Below are 14,038 nucleotides of genomic sequence, written 5' to 3'. Positions count from 1 at the left end.
GTTTGGTCCTGTCTTGGCATTTCTGACTATAGATTTTTCTTACTGGGGTTGCATATAAAAGATGAGTGTTCATCTGAGAAAATGCTCCCAGTGAATAAAATGCCTCCAGTTTTATTTCTTTGTCTCTGTGAGACCACTTGTGTTGTTCTGTAAATTGATGATCTATTCACACATGAGGTAGGATTCCTAATATTAGGTGCATGGTGTGCTCTAAAAGCTGGGCCTTCAAACCTCTACCAAAGATGACAGGTGGGGGAGATAAGAGGATAGTGATTATGTACAGTGCCAATTTGTGGACCTATGAAATATCACAGGTGTCAGTGTTCTCTGGGCATGCTTAGTTGCATGGAAACGTATAAAAGGTTTTAATATACACTTGGATACGGTCACCACAGAAATTAAGTAGAGGTTATTTTTGCATGATAAAATACAACTGCAAAGCAACCGTTTACCCCACTACTCTTCAGAAGATTAAATCTATCTGATCCCACATTAAATTATCTTAGAGAAGTTAGAGTCAGGAGTCAATTTTACTACACCCAAAATATTACATTTGCCTCTTCATTGTATGTTTAATAAAACAGCTATTCATAACACTTCTCAATTGCAGTCTTAAATTTAAAATAAAGTCATAAATATTAAAGTGGTAATGTACCGTTTCTGAAAAATCAGTGGAAATGTTCATAGCGTTTGATGTTCATCAAGTCATTGCTTGTGGTTGGAGAGTAGCAGAGCAGGTGTGATGCTGTTTAAAATTCATGGGACTGACTCGAGCTCAGTGTGGACAGTGATTTGAGGGGAGTAGCAGCCGTAAGTGCAGGAGATGAGGGTGCCATTGTGAATGTGACCTCTGACTCCAGCAGCTGCACAGCCAGGTACTTCTCAGTTATGTAAGATAAGAAGAGTGTAGAAAACCAACCCCCCCGCCCCCACCCCCACCCCCGTCCTCCTGGACCCTTAGACGTTGATGCCTTATACCTATTTCTGTTAGACCTCCCATTCTTTCCTGGATACTATGACCACATTACTTAAAAAAAAAAAGTTTTTCAAAAAGACAATTCATCGTCCTCACTCTAGAATTTCAAAACATAATATTACACGATGTCCCAGCTTCACCGAGTTTTTGAACACAGACTTCGTAAGCATGCCTTCTGTTTAAGGAAAAATAATTGATGTGTGAGTGGATCAATCGCCTATTGAAGAGAAGTGTGTCAAAAAGATGATGTAGGGAGCATGCCCTAATGGGTTAAGAGAAATAGTAATATCACTAATTTGTCAGTGCCATAGAAATACTTTCATCTGTGGATATGGAATGTTCTCTTAAACCAAAATCGGTATTTTTTACTTATTTGGTGTAATACTGACTTTTGAGAAGAATTTCATTTCCGCATAATACTGTTGCTTAATCACTGATGGAAGCACCATTTCTTAATTTTAAAATATTTTTGTTAATTTCTTTTGTGTGTTTTTTAAAGTTATTTAAAAAATTAATTATCAAACTAATTCTCTGTGTTTAAAAACATTTGAACAGTAGGGCAGAGTTTTTAAATAGCTTGAAGTATATTAATTCTGTGCCCTGCATTCACTTTATCATAAAGCCTAAATTTGGTCACAGAACAGACTATAAATTGGGACTATTTTCCTACTTTGGTGGACAATTCCAGTATATCCTAAGACAATCATCTTTTTAGGTGTAGTATTGTTTATTGAGACATTGGTAATTTCAGGGTTCAGATTGTTACTTTCTGGCAGGCTTATGGAATGAAAGTTAGTAGACTGATTATGTCACTTTCAGAATGAGATAGGGAATTATTGCTAGTCTTCCTCTAGGTCTGCAGTAAATAATATTTTAAAATTTTATGTTATGTTACCAGTATTTTCCCTTTTGAAGCTGCTGCAAATGTCCATTTGCCCATGATTGAAAATTAAGATTAGTAAACTTTACAGTATGACCCATAAGTTTTCTCAAATATCAAATCAGTATGATCGACCATTGTAAAATGTGAAATGATCATATATGATTTATCCTAAAGTAAATATTTCCAAACCATAGAGAAATAACCTTAATATTTTTAAAAACCTTATTTCTACCCTCTTTTGCATGTTACTGATTTTTTCTAAATTATAAAAATGTGTTGTGATATATTAAAATCTGCAAGAAAAATGGCTTTAAGTGTTTTAGGGCAGTAAAAAATTTTATTACTAATTTTTGAAGAATGAATGTTTTAAAAAAACACAACTTTTGTTTCTTTATCTTTTATTAAAAATAACTTTTAATGGTTCCATACTATATTTTGGGACTTGTTTTCATGGCTTTTTATAGTTATTTGGATACATTCCTTTTGTCTCAGACCATATGGCTAGTTCTCCGACTGCTTTTTGTTTGTTTTTAATAAACCAGCCGTTCAGCCATCAGGCTTATATTTTGGAGGTTTCTTCTAGTTGAGGTAGAAAGGTCTTAGATATTAGGAAAGGCGGGTACGATGTCCTAACACTTTCATAGTAGAGCTTACAAGTGAAGGAATTTATCCAAAAAGGTATCTTCAGTGTGTAGCACCAGTACAAATAGGGGTTTCATTAGTCGTTGGATCTGATGAAGCAGTTATAGATCATCTCTCACTTTGCTCTGAAGATTATTGTCATTTCAGGCTACATTATTTTCTCAGCAGTTTCCATTGTAAGGTTGAAAATCCTTTTTCTTTATTCAAATCATCACTAAAGGTTAAGATAATCAAATAGGAGTTAAAAATAAGTTATGTTTGATTGTTTTTCCTGAAAATAATGGTGAACCTATTGTCTATATTATGGATATTAGGCAGACATGCACTTGTTTCGATCATAGCAGAAATTACATTTGGAGACCATAATCACTTGATTTTCTAGTGGTGTGAAATGCTTTTTAAAAATTGTGCTTGTCTGTAACTGAAATGTTATAGAATTGTAACATTATAGGGACTATAGAGTTATATTTATTAGCTCTCCTCAAGAGACCGAAGCACAATAATTATCATGTAACAGTTCTTATACAAGTGCTGCTAATCTGTCGTGCAAATAATAAAGCTATTTGGTTGCCTATCTAGCTATTCACAAATCACTGTAATCCGTGAGACCTAGTCTTGTTGCTCATTTGTATTAAATTTTGGGTATTGTGGGTTAATACTTTAGAACAAAATCCGTTAGCTCAGCTCTGTGAGACAGCAAACCATTTGAATCCATTAGTTTTGTATGTATTATCAGTAGAATAAAATTTGAAGGGGCTATTTACTACCAATGACTAAGGGGGGGTATTGTGGTCTTGTACAAGTCTTGTCTGTTCTGTTTCAGAGTTGCTTAAGCCATACATACTCTTAAGGATGTTCTTCTGTTAAACGTTCTTTTTCAGCAGCCTTTCCCTGCTTTGTCTGATACAGTTGATACTTCATAGATTTTAGGAATTGAGAGGTTATTGAAACGTTCTATTTTCTCAACTTCATCACTTTTGACTCTTGCGTATGTGATTTGTCATGAAGAGTAGCAAGCCTTTCACCAGCTACTTCACTAAGTGAGTTTCAGAGTAAACACTGTGATTCTGCAGAGTGGATTCTGTAGGCCCCCGTCTTTCCAATGTTTTCTTCTTTTATATGGTGCCTACAGCCTTGAGGGCGCTTAAATACTAGAGGATGGAAAGTTAAACATTGTCATGTTTATGTTTATCGAATAACAATATTACAGAATATTTCATTTTTGTTGTCAGCGTGTTGAAAGCATTTTTGCATTGATAAATGTTCTCTAGGAATGTGACTTAACATTCATCGGGTGTGAACTCTTGTAAATGAATTTTGTATCTTGAATTCACGTATATATTAAGTGTATCAATATAAAAATAAACATTATTTGGTTTTCTTAAGAATTGTTGACAACCTAAGTGCTAAAGTCTTAGGGTTTGTTTGCCTCTTTCGGATAATACCTCATACATATTAAACTCTTGGGGTTTTGGATTCAGTGCCTATTCTCCTAGTTTGTGTATTTGTCCCGAGCCCTAGTCTTGTTTTTACCCCTCCCCTGCTCCTGGTGGTCAGAACTGGGACCCTCGCGGGGAGGGATTGTTCAGTAAAATCTAATGGGAACTGTGGACCCTGGGGCTGGGTCCGGGTCCGGGTCCGGGTCCGGGCCCGGGCGAGACCAGGAGCAGCTGCAGCGTGCGTCTGGCTCGGTTGGCACCGAGGAGTCGGGAGTCCGGAGACCCGGCCTAGGCTGCTAATTTGCGCTGTAACTTTACCTCTCCGGACTGACTTCATCTGTCAGAAGGTGGGGGCCCATTAGTGGGCAGTATACTGCAGTTAACGAAATGCAGCCATCAGAGCGCACTGTATAATAGGGCTACGGGTCTGGAAACTTTTCTTTCAATCGCACACCACACGTGCCCTGGGTCGCGATATAAAGCCTATAACGAGTCACCGAAACCAGGGCCAGGCTTCTGGAGGAGGAGGGAGGCGGACTTGGAGCGATCGCCGACTCCTCGGGGACGGGGCGGCTGCGTGGGGCGCGTGGGGCTGGGAGGCGGGGGGAGGCTCCGGGTGGGCCCAGCGCAGCCCCGCCTGCGGTTTCCCTCCCTCAAGGCACGCGCTGGCCTCACCGCACCATTTGGGTCCTTTCCCTTTTGCCACGAGGCTCCTCCCACTTTCCCCTTCCCGCACCTCCGGCCCGGCCGCTCGCTGACGTGGCAGACCGGCCCATGGGAGCGCCCGGCCCGAGCCCGGCCCTCCAGCGGCTCCGGCCCAACCGCCGCCCCGGCTCGCGCCGCGGTCCGCGAAGGCCCCTCTCAGGCGCATGCGCGCGGGGGCGGGTCCCCCGCGCGGAGCCACTTCCGGCGCGCCGGGGCGAGTGCGGTTCCGGGTCGCTGCTCCGCTCGCCGGCCGGCCGTTCGGGCTGGTGACGCGGCCCGGCGTTCACGAGAGGCCCCGGAGGCGGGGCTCCGCCGGCTGCCCAGAGAGCGGCAGGTGCGCGGGTGGGGGCCGGAGACGCGAGCAGGCCCCTTATTCTCCCAGTAGACTCGGTCTGCCCCCAAAGCGGCCCGGACGGGGTTGCCCCGAGACCCAAGGCGAGGGGCGGTACCGGGGTGCTGAAGGGGCGAGGGTGGGGGCCGAGCGGGCTGCGGGTCCTGGGAGCGTGGAGCCTGGGGTTCCGGGATTCCCCCCTGCGCGACCTCTGACAAGTCACGCCTCTGGTCTCAGTTTCCCTGCTGTCAAATGGGAGAGATGTGGGGTCCCTCTCTTCTTTGACAGTCCACGCACAGGCGGGTCTGGAAGGCGCCCGAGTGACGGATCCAAACTGTCGCGGCAGGTACCTGCCTGTGTCCCTGGGCGTTAGGCAGCTGTCTTTCACCCAACTTTGCCATCCTTTTTCTCGGCGACTTTCTTGGTGCGAGTCTAAGGCTCCTGGGTCTGGCCAGGTAAACAGTGTGTGACTCAGAATCAACTGAGAAAGAAACACCGGCCCTGGGAACTGTAATCACATTCAAGTTGCTTTGCTCAGGGTTCCCAGGGCGAAGTGAATTTAGGCACCTACTGCAAAGAGGTTTTGTTCTTTGTGCCTGGGAGTGAAACTCTTAGGCAAATGCAAAGAAGACCAGGGTGAGGGAGGGTAGCTCTAGCTCATTGAGGACTGTTGCAGTGACAGGTTTTTCTCTCTCTCCCTCACCCCCTCCCTACTCTTCCACCCGCTCCCCCCCCCCCATATTTTGGCCTTACACTTGAAATATCCAATGCATTTTATCTTTGTCTTCATGCAGGACAGAATGCTTTGACCTCCAAGCTGTTTTAAATCTAATAGATTAAGCAAGGTGAGTAGGTGGTTTACAGACATTGAAGGTAAAATTTTTGAAGAATTGTACAGACTTAAATGGATGATCTGAAGTGGTAAGAAGTCATTTGTAGATCTTGGGTAGCAGAGCTTGGATGCCCTCCACAAAACATGAAAAGTTAAGGTTGGAACCAGAATATTCGTGTTTTATACACCATTGGGAGGGAAAGACTTTTGAGCCTCGTTGAATGTTACGTAAAACATTCTGAAAAAAAGAAACTGATTTGAGGTCATTTTAATCATTCTTAAAGAGAACCACATAGCATTTCCAGGAAACGTTTTTGAAGATATCTGAGACCTATGTAATATAGTTGTGTGTCTTGCCTGGTCTTTTCCAGGCTGTCAGCTTTTTCTGGTGAATTGGTGATTGCAAACCAACCTGGAACATACGAACATTACCTTTTCCTCACATTGAGTTACATGTTTTTGTCTTCATCTTAAAAACACACACTAAACTGTAGTTAGTATCATTGGGAGAAGGATTCAAAATCATTATGTGATGTTAATGTTTGCCCTGGAAATTTTCACTTAATGTGTTACATGCCGTAGCCAACATGGTGTAATAAAAAAAGGGTAGGACCCTGGCTGCTGTGGCTCAGTTGGTTGGAGCCTCATTGAGCATACCAAAATGTCATGGGTTCAGTTCCCCATCAGGGCACATGCCCGGGTTGTGAGTTTGATCCCAAGTTGAGGTGTATACAAGAGGCAACGGGGGTGGAGGGGCGGGGAAGAGTAGGGACTCATGAGTCAGAATCCTGAGTTCAAATACCAGCCCTGCCACTTAGCCACACAATCTTTGACAGATTACTTCACCAACTCGAGACTGGATTTCCTTATCTGCATATGCATATGAAACACCTGAGTGCTTTTTAAATGTTTAGTAGTTGTGTTCTATTAAGTATACATGGAAAATTATGAAGCCATTTTGAAATCTGAAGCTTAACACAGCAACTCAGATGTGAAATCTCTCCAGTGTTTAACGTAGAGTTCTCTTTCCTCCGATTCATAGATACTGTGTTGCCATAGATCCTTGGCCTACATTTAAGGGGCAATGCGGCTAGCTTGGATGTCTGGAACTTTTTAGGCACCTGTCTTGGAATTTCTGGTTGCTGGCCTAAAGACTACTGTGGTGGTTTAAGAGCTGGTCATCAGGGCAGGATAGCTAGACGGCAAAATGTTTGCAAAACTAAAGAAGAAAATTGCAGAAGAGACTGCTGTTTCCCAGAGGCCAGGAGGTGCTACTAGGATCCCACGGTCAGGGAGCAAGGAATCTGTTGCCTCTATGGGAGCTGACTCAGGAGATGACTTTGTAAGTATCTTCATCGTTTTTAATATTTGGTACTATCTCAGTATATATTTAAAATAATATTTCAGAGATCCTTCCAATAAGTATTTTCTTTTAAAATTGAAAGATTATTCGTAATTATGATTCTTCTTATTCGGAGGTGCTTTTCTGTTTCTTTTTTCTATTTTTCTGTGAGTTCCTTTCCATATTCAATACATTGTCCTCTTGTACTCTTTCCATCTGTATATCTTTTACATTTCATTTCTCAATACTTCAGTCTGTTGTCTCTGCAGCTGTATATCCTTTAAGCCATTGTTGCTTAACAAGGTCTGTGAGTTGTCATGTGGAGTGAGCCAAAGTACACTCTTTTATTGGGACAGTTGATGAAAAGATGTCACTGATGACTGCAGTGTGTCCCTTATTTGTAAAGTACCTTTGTGGTTGGAAAGATTTCAAAAAATGAGGATGCTGCTGTGTTAGGTAAACGTCAAGCCTTAGGATTAAAAGTATGGCTTTAGCATATGACAGGATCCTCTTAAAGACAGATAGCTTTTCCAAATGATTTATAATACTTGATATGTGTAAAAGAATGTATATAATGTAAATATAAAGTATAAAGCATAAAATTAAAATGAATGCTTGTTAATCTGTCACTTGTCCAAAGAACTCAAACATTATTAATACTGTTGAAGCCACTCGTATGCTCCTTACCAATTCCCTTTCCCCTCCCCTCCCCTCCAGATAACCACTATCCTAAAGGTTGTGTTACCATTCCCTTGCTTTTTAAAGTATCCCACCAGATATGAATATATTCATAAACAATTTGTTTAACATTGCTTATTTTTGCACTTTATAAAAATAGTATGCTGTAGCCTTCTTGGACTCCCCCCCTCCCCCCCAAACATGTTTCTAAAATGCATCTGTGTTACATGAAGCTGTGGTTCACTTATTTTTACTGCTGTATAAGATTCCAGCATTTGAAGACATTTTATCTCTGTCTACTCCTGGTGATAGACACTTGAGTTGTTTCCATGGTCAGATGAGTCTTCCTGCTCCTTTCTTATGCTACCTGTCAGGGTCAGATTACATGGCAGAAGCTATTAGGTTATTGGGGTGAAACAATAAGACTGCTGATCTGAGTTATCATTGGCTCCTATATTTAACAGGAAATAGAAATGCACATCTGATCATCAGGCTGAAGGATATAGTTTTAATGCTGATCTGTAACAGAAATATCTGCTTTGCCTTTCATGCAGGCAGAAATACCTGCATGTTGACATGCCAAATGAAGGCTCTCATCTTGAATGTATTTCAGACATACAGATTGCCTGAATTCAGGGGATACTTTGCTTTGAGACTTCTAAAGTAATTGATTTGAACTTGCTATATATACATTCTGATCCCTCCCTATCTTCAGACACTTATATGCTGCTGCATATATTTCTCCAACCAGATTTTTTCCTCTGGTATCTCAAATTCTAAAATGAACAAAACTGAATTCAGTAACTCCATTTCCATTTCCATATGTGCACCCTCATCCCCCAAGTCACCAACAAGAAACCTTGGAGGTTTTTTAGACTCATCCTCCTTCGCTTCTTGGTGTCCAATCAGTTAGCAAGTATTTGGCTTCCATCTCCTAAATGTCTCAAACTTGCCCTCTCTGCTCCATTTGCCAGTAGTACATTTACCTCCATTTTATTTCAGCTTTCTTTGTTTCTCAGACAAATGTAATAACCTATCTGGGCTCCCTGCCCTCAATGACTCCCCAAAGCAGACCTGTTCTTGTCTTTCCAGTGCTTAAAAATTCTCAGTGGTTTCACCATCATCTTCAGGAGGAAGTACAGACTCATTATTATAATGGTAAACAGTCATGGTCTATCCAGCCTCATCTCTACTTTCCTACAGCCTGTACTCCAGCCATATTAAACTTTTTCGAATTGACATTCTCTCATACCTACACATGTTTGCACATGCTGTTTTCTCTGTCTGAAGCATTTCCTGTGTCCTTTCACTCTGTGTTCCTCCCACTTTTGTGCACCCTTTAAGACTGGGCTCACATGCTACTTCCAGGAAGCCCCCTTGCCCTGACCTGCCCCTCTCACCCTGTCCTTTATCCTTCCTGGCTGAATTTGGTCCCTGGTTTCCCACTTACCTCTATAAGACTGATGTTGATGATTTGCTTGTTTGTCTCTCCCACGAAACTGGGAGCTTTATGAGAGGCAGTGAAGTGTAGCAGTTGGGAACTTGGGTCAGGTTATGGAGCAGACTAGGATTTGACTCCCTGTTTCCGTCATTATTGTGTGACTCACGCAAGTTCCTTCACTTTTCCATGCCTTAATTCCCACATCTGTAACATGGGGCTAGGAACTGTACCTGTCTTTATTAATGTAGGTGTCAGGTCCCCAAGGTTTGCCCATAGGTTCAGCTATTCACTGGAGGACTCAGCACATAATTTACTCATTGCTGTCATTTATTACAGGGAAAGGACACAAAGCATAATCAGCAAACGGGAAAGGTGCATGGGGTAAAGCATGGAGGAAACCAGGCATAAACTTCCAGGAGTCCTCTCCCAGTGGAGTTACATGGGACAGCTTAATTCCCCCAGCAGTGATTTGTGACAACACAGGGTAAAATGTTGTCTACCAGAGAAATTCACTAGAGTCTCAGTGCCCAGGGATTTTATTGGGAGGCTAGTCACGGGGGCACCCTCTGCCTAGCATTTACCAAAATTTCAGACTCCCAGAGGAGAACAGGTGTTAGCATAAACCATATTTTTTTGAACAATCAATTTTGGGTACAATGAGACATTCTTATCAGGAATAGTGGGAACCCTTGCAAAAATCTAGGTTCCCATAGGTTAGCCAAGGGCTATCATTCCAAGTAGGCCTTGCTAAGAATGGCAGTCTCAGGCCTGTGATGTGCACTCTTTTCCGCACAGTATATATAAGACACTTGTAATATAGAGCCTGGCTCTTAACAAGCATTTCCTAATTAGTAGTTACTGCAGCTGCTGTTGTTTTAGGTGAGGACTCTTTGTTTTACCACTATTCCCAGTGCTTAGCACAATGCTGAGAATAGGATGTCTCACTAACAGTAATAATCATAACTTCTACTAATAAAGATGATATGTATTAAAACTAACTATTTGCCTGGCTCTGTTTTAGGGACTTGACAAGTATTGTTTTATTTACTATTCATCACAGTTCTGTGAAGTGTACATCATGTTTGTTATCATGGTTTACATATGCAGTCAGTGAAGTTAATAATTGGCCCAAGATCCATACTTTTTAAGTGGTGGTGGTAGGAATTTAGCCTGGACCTTCTGCCTGCAGAGACTCCCTCTTAACTATACACTGTACACTTTGTACATGTTGGATGGGCAAGTGGCTAGATGGGTAAATTATTTAAAGTGAATTGTTCAACCACCTTAAAAGATATTGGGAAATAAAATAGAGAAACATGACTAGATATTAGATACTATTATTTTTAATATTGTTAGGTGTGATGGTATTATGGTTATAAAGGAAAATGTCCTTATATTTTAGAAATGTTTATCAAAGGACAAAATGCCATGATGCTGTTATTTAAAGTACTTTAGTAAGATAAAAGTTGATGAAGCAAATATGGGAAAACATCAGCAATTGTTAAGTAGGTAGGAAATGTTCATTAAACCATTTTCCCTACTCTTCTGTATTTTTAAGAATTTTATAATCAGCCCGGCCGGGTGTGGCTCAGCGGTTGAGTATCTATCTGGGATCCAGGTGATCGGGGTTCGATTCCTGGTCAGGGCACATGCCAGGTTGTGGGCTCGATCAATGACCCTCTCATCATTGATGTTTCTATCTCTCTCTCTCCCTCTCCTTTCCTCTCTCTGAAATCAATAAAGATATATTAAAAAAAAAAAAAAAAAAGAATTTTATAATCAAAGGTAAAAAGATAAAGCAAATTATTTATTAGCAATAGTAAGCAGTTCCCAAAATAATAAAAGCGTGTTTTAAGATAATGTAGATTGTTGGGGGAAATTGATGTCTCATTAATATATTGACTTACTAAATATGTATTACCTGCTAAGGTTTTTGATGAATTTTAGAGCTTTAGACTGACATCTTTGTTTTATAGATAAAAATACTGAAACTTTATCAATGTCAGTAATAGTTTCTTCCTCATAGACCAAGCTTCCCCTCTTTATCCTCATAGAACCTTCCCGTCTTTATCCCAGGACTTTACCTTTGGAAAAATACAGTGATTTCCTCTTTTATCACTGAAAACATATATTTTGTATCATGTACTTGGTATGATAAGATCATAATGGTTTTCACCACCATTTATTCCAGTAGCATGTGTACACACACACATAATTTATCTGTTTAGCATCTTAGATCCCCTGCATAATATAGATGGATATTGTGTTGCTTCTGCTTTATAGGTTGACAAGCTAGAGCCCAGGTAAATTAAGAAGCTTTTCAGTGATCACATAGTGTAACCAAACCTAAAATAAGAGTCGTCGCTTTCTGGTTCAGTACTGTGGTCTCACACTTCCGAAAACCCATGTATGAATACAACCTCTTCTTGTGTCTATCTCAACAGGCTTCCGATGGAAGCAGCTCCAGAGAAGATCTTTCATCTCAGCTTTTGAGAAGGAATGAACAGATACGGAAATTAGAAGCCAGACTTTCTGGTATGTGTAAGAACTCATAAAAAGCAAACAAAGGAAATTTGCCTTGCCTGACCCTCTCTCCCTATAAAGTAGCCATATAGCATAACCTTGTAGTTATTTTGATGTATTTTTATTTTCTTAGTCAAAAAGGAGCAATTTGTACCCCCTTTGTTCCTTCATTAGTGTATTAAATAGTGTAAATTCAAATCTGAGTTTTAAAGTTTAAATAAAACACACAACTTATGTTTTTCTGCTCCCAAGGTTTCTAGCCATGGATATAAAAGGTATTAAAAGTATATGTAGAATAGATTTGAGCATCTTTTTTAGCCATTAGCATAGCTTGCTTTCGGGTGGAGAGGGGTAGGGGATACCATGTACAGGGAATGGTGAGCAGATGTTGGATTCTTCAACACCAGAGGGGTTGGCGCTATGTTGCCACTTGCCACAGCTACATAGCACCTCTGTAAGTGTTATTCTAGTCCTTGGGCCACTTTTCAATAGTATTTCTAACTTCAGCACCTTTATAGAAGCAGTAACTCTCACTGTGTTTTTTTGTGTTCATTTTACAATTTACACAACTCCCATTATATCCTTTGCCTGAGCAGGCCATGTTTGTGATAGAGTTGTGAGTTATTATTTTGATTTCTGCCAGTGGACACATTTTGAAAGTTACATCCTGTGAAGTTTGGCTTCTGTGTTTCTTTTTGTCCCTTGGCCTTATTCCCATTTTATTGGAGTGAAAGCAGTGGACTGCAAAATTCACCAAATTTTATGTGAAATCTCTGTGTCTGTGCACTTATCAAAGCCCCGTAGCGTAGCTCACAGCTTCTAGTTAGTCCATTATCTCATTTTGTCCTCACTGGAGCCTTATTAGGCATAGTGAGGTTAAGGTCACCCAACTAGTAGGTGGTAGAGCTGGGATCCAAGTCCAGATTTGCTTGATACTAGAGTCCATATTCTTAATTACAGTCTGCTTTAAGCTCAGCTGTTACTGTTCCTCTTACCCCTAGTGTAAATAGTTTCAGTAATACAGGTAAAATAACTGTACCTTTGTTTAATGTTGTAAGGAAAGCTATAAAATAATATGTACCCTTCCTAATACAGAAGGGGGAATAGTCTGAGCTTGACTTAGGTTAGAGAGGAAGGGACAGGATGAGAACTGACATTTACTGAGCCCACTTATATCCTGGGTATTTTCCTACAGGCTTAGTATGCATAATAACAGCAAGAATAGCAGCTCCCTTGTATTGAGCACTGTGTGCCAGGGGCATAAGGCTTATAAAATGGTTTATTATCTAATGAATCCTTTGAAGTAGGTACAGTTAATATCATTTGATAAATGAAGAAACTCATACTTAGGATTAATCATTTGCTTAAGGACAGACAGAAAGAACTTAAGCCTGTCTACTTTTCCAGTGTACCATATTATCTTCCTTGGCCACCCAGGTAGTTAATTCTGACTTTCACCTTTAAAGTGGCATAAGCAGCTCAGTTCCCTATAGAAAGGAAGCTGACTTTTTTAGAGCATTAAGTACTTTCACTGTAAAGGCAGTACTGTGGTAAGGTATCTGCCATTGCCCTAACCACTGTTACTCAGTTCTATGGACTGAAGCTATTTAGTGAGTTCCCTTTGATCTATACTGCTAAGACTGGAAGGGGAAGTGAAAACTGAGATTTGAAATTGAATAGTGAGATAATACTGGTTTTCATAGCAGAGCATTTCTCATGACCAAACCAGGCCCAATTCTTGGTCTTTATCAAGGCTAAACAAACCTGCCTATTTGTATTCACCATTTACACCATGGATAGTTTGTACTATGCCCGTTTGCCTGTGTTGTTCATTGTTACTGGGAGGCTGTCTGCCCAGCTTTCCTTACCAGGAATGGTTTTCAGGCTGAGAAAATCATCATCATTTTCATTCATTTTTTTTGTTTAATTAACTTCCTTTCCTGATGTTTGTCCATTCCTGGTATGTGCGTCACCCTCCTCACCCAAGACTATGCTGAACAGGTCCGAAACTTGCAGAAGATAAAAGAGAAGCTTGAAATTGCGTTAGAAAAACACCAGGATTGTACGTATTTTTTTCCCTGCTTTTTTTTTTTCTCCTTTTCAGACTTTTTAGGGTTTAGTTTTTTGAAATGAAACAATTGTGTATGGTTAAGTTTTTCACTTTGTCACAGCTCAAATCTTTATTTTATGAGAAGTATCCAGTATTTCTTAATCCGGTTGATATAACATTTGTTTGATATTTAGTA

At 40.6% G+C, this 14,038-nt stretch overlaps 1 protein-coding gene across 1 annotated transcript in view; it reads left to right on the top strand.

Annotated features, from left to right (window-relative positions):
- The first annotated feature begins 5,154 nt into the window (after nt 1-5,154).
- Nucleotides 5,155-14,038, top strand: part of GOLGA1 (golgin A1) — a 37,239-nt gene continuing 28,355 nt past the window's right edge. Inside the window, exons 1-5 of the mRNA XM_016210959.2 lie at nt 5,155-5,275; nt 5,771-5,821; nt 6,851-7,150; nt 11,714-11,804; nt 13,780-13,854. Of these exons, the coding sequence (XP_016066445.1) occupies nt 7,016-7,150; nt 11,714-11,804; nt 13,780-13,854 (301 nt within the window). The 5' untranslated portion in view covers nt 5,155-5,275; nt 5,771-5,821; nt 6,851-7,015. The remainder of the gene's footprint in view (nt 5,276-5,770; nt 5,822-6,850; nt 7,151-11,713; nt 11,805-13,779; nt 13,855-14,038) is intronic.

Source organism: Miniopterus natalensis, chromosome 12 (genome assembly GCF_054644295.1).
Source record: "Miniopterus natalensis isolate mMinNat1 chromosome 12, mMinNat1.hap1, whole genome shotgun sequence".
NCBI lineage: Eukaryota > Metazoa > Chordata > Mammalia > Chiroptera > Miniopteridae > Miniopterus > Miniopterus natalensis.
The sequence above is the reverse complement of the archived record's forward strand: the minus strand, read 5'-3'. Positions and strand labels throughout refer to the sequence as shown.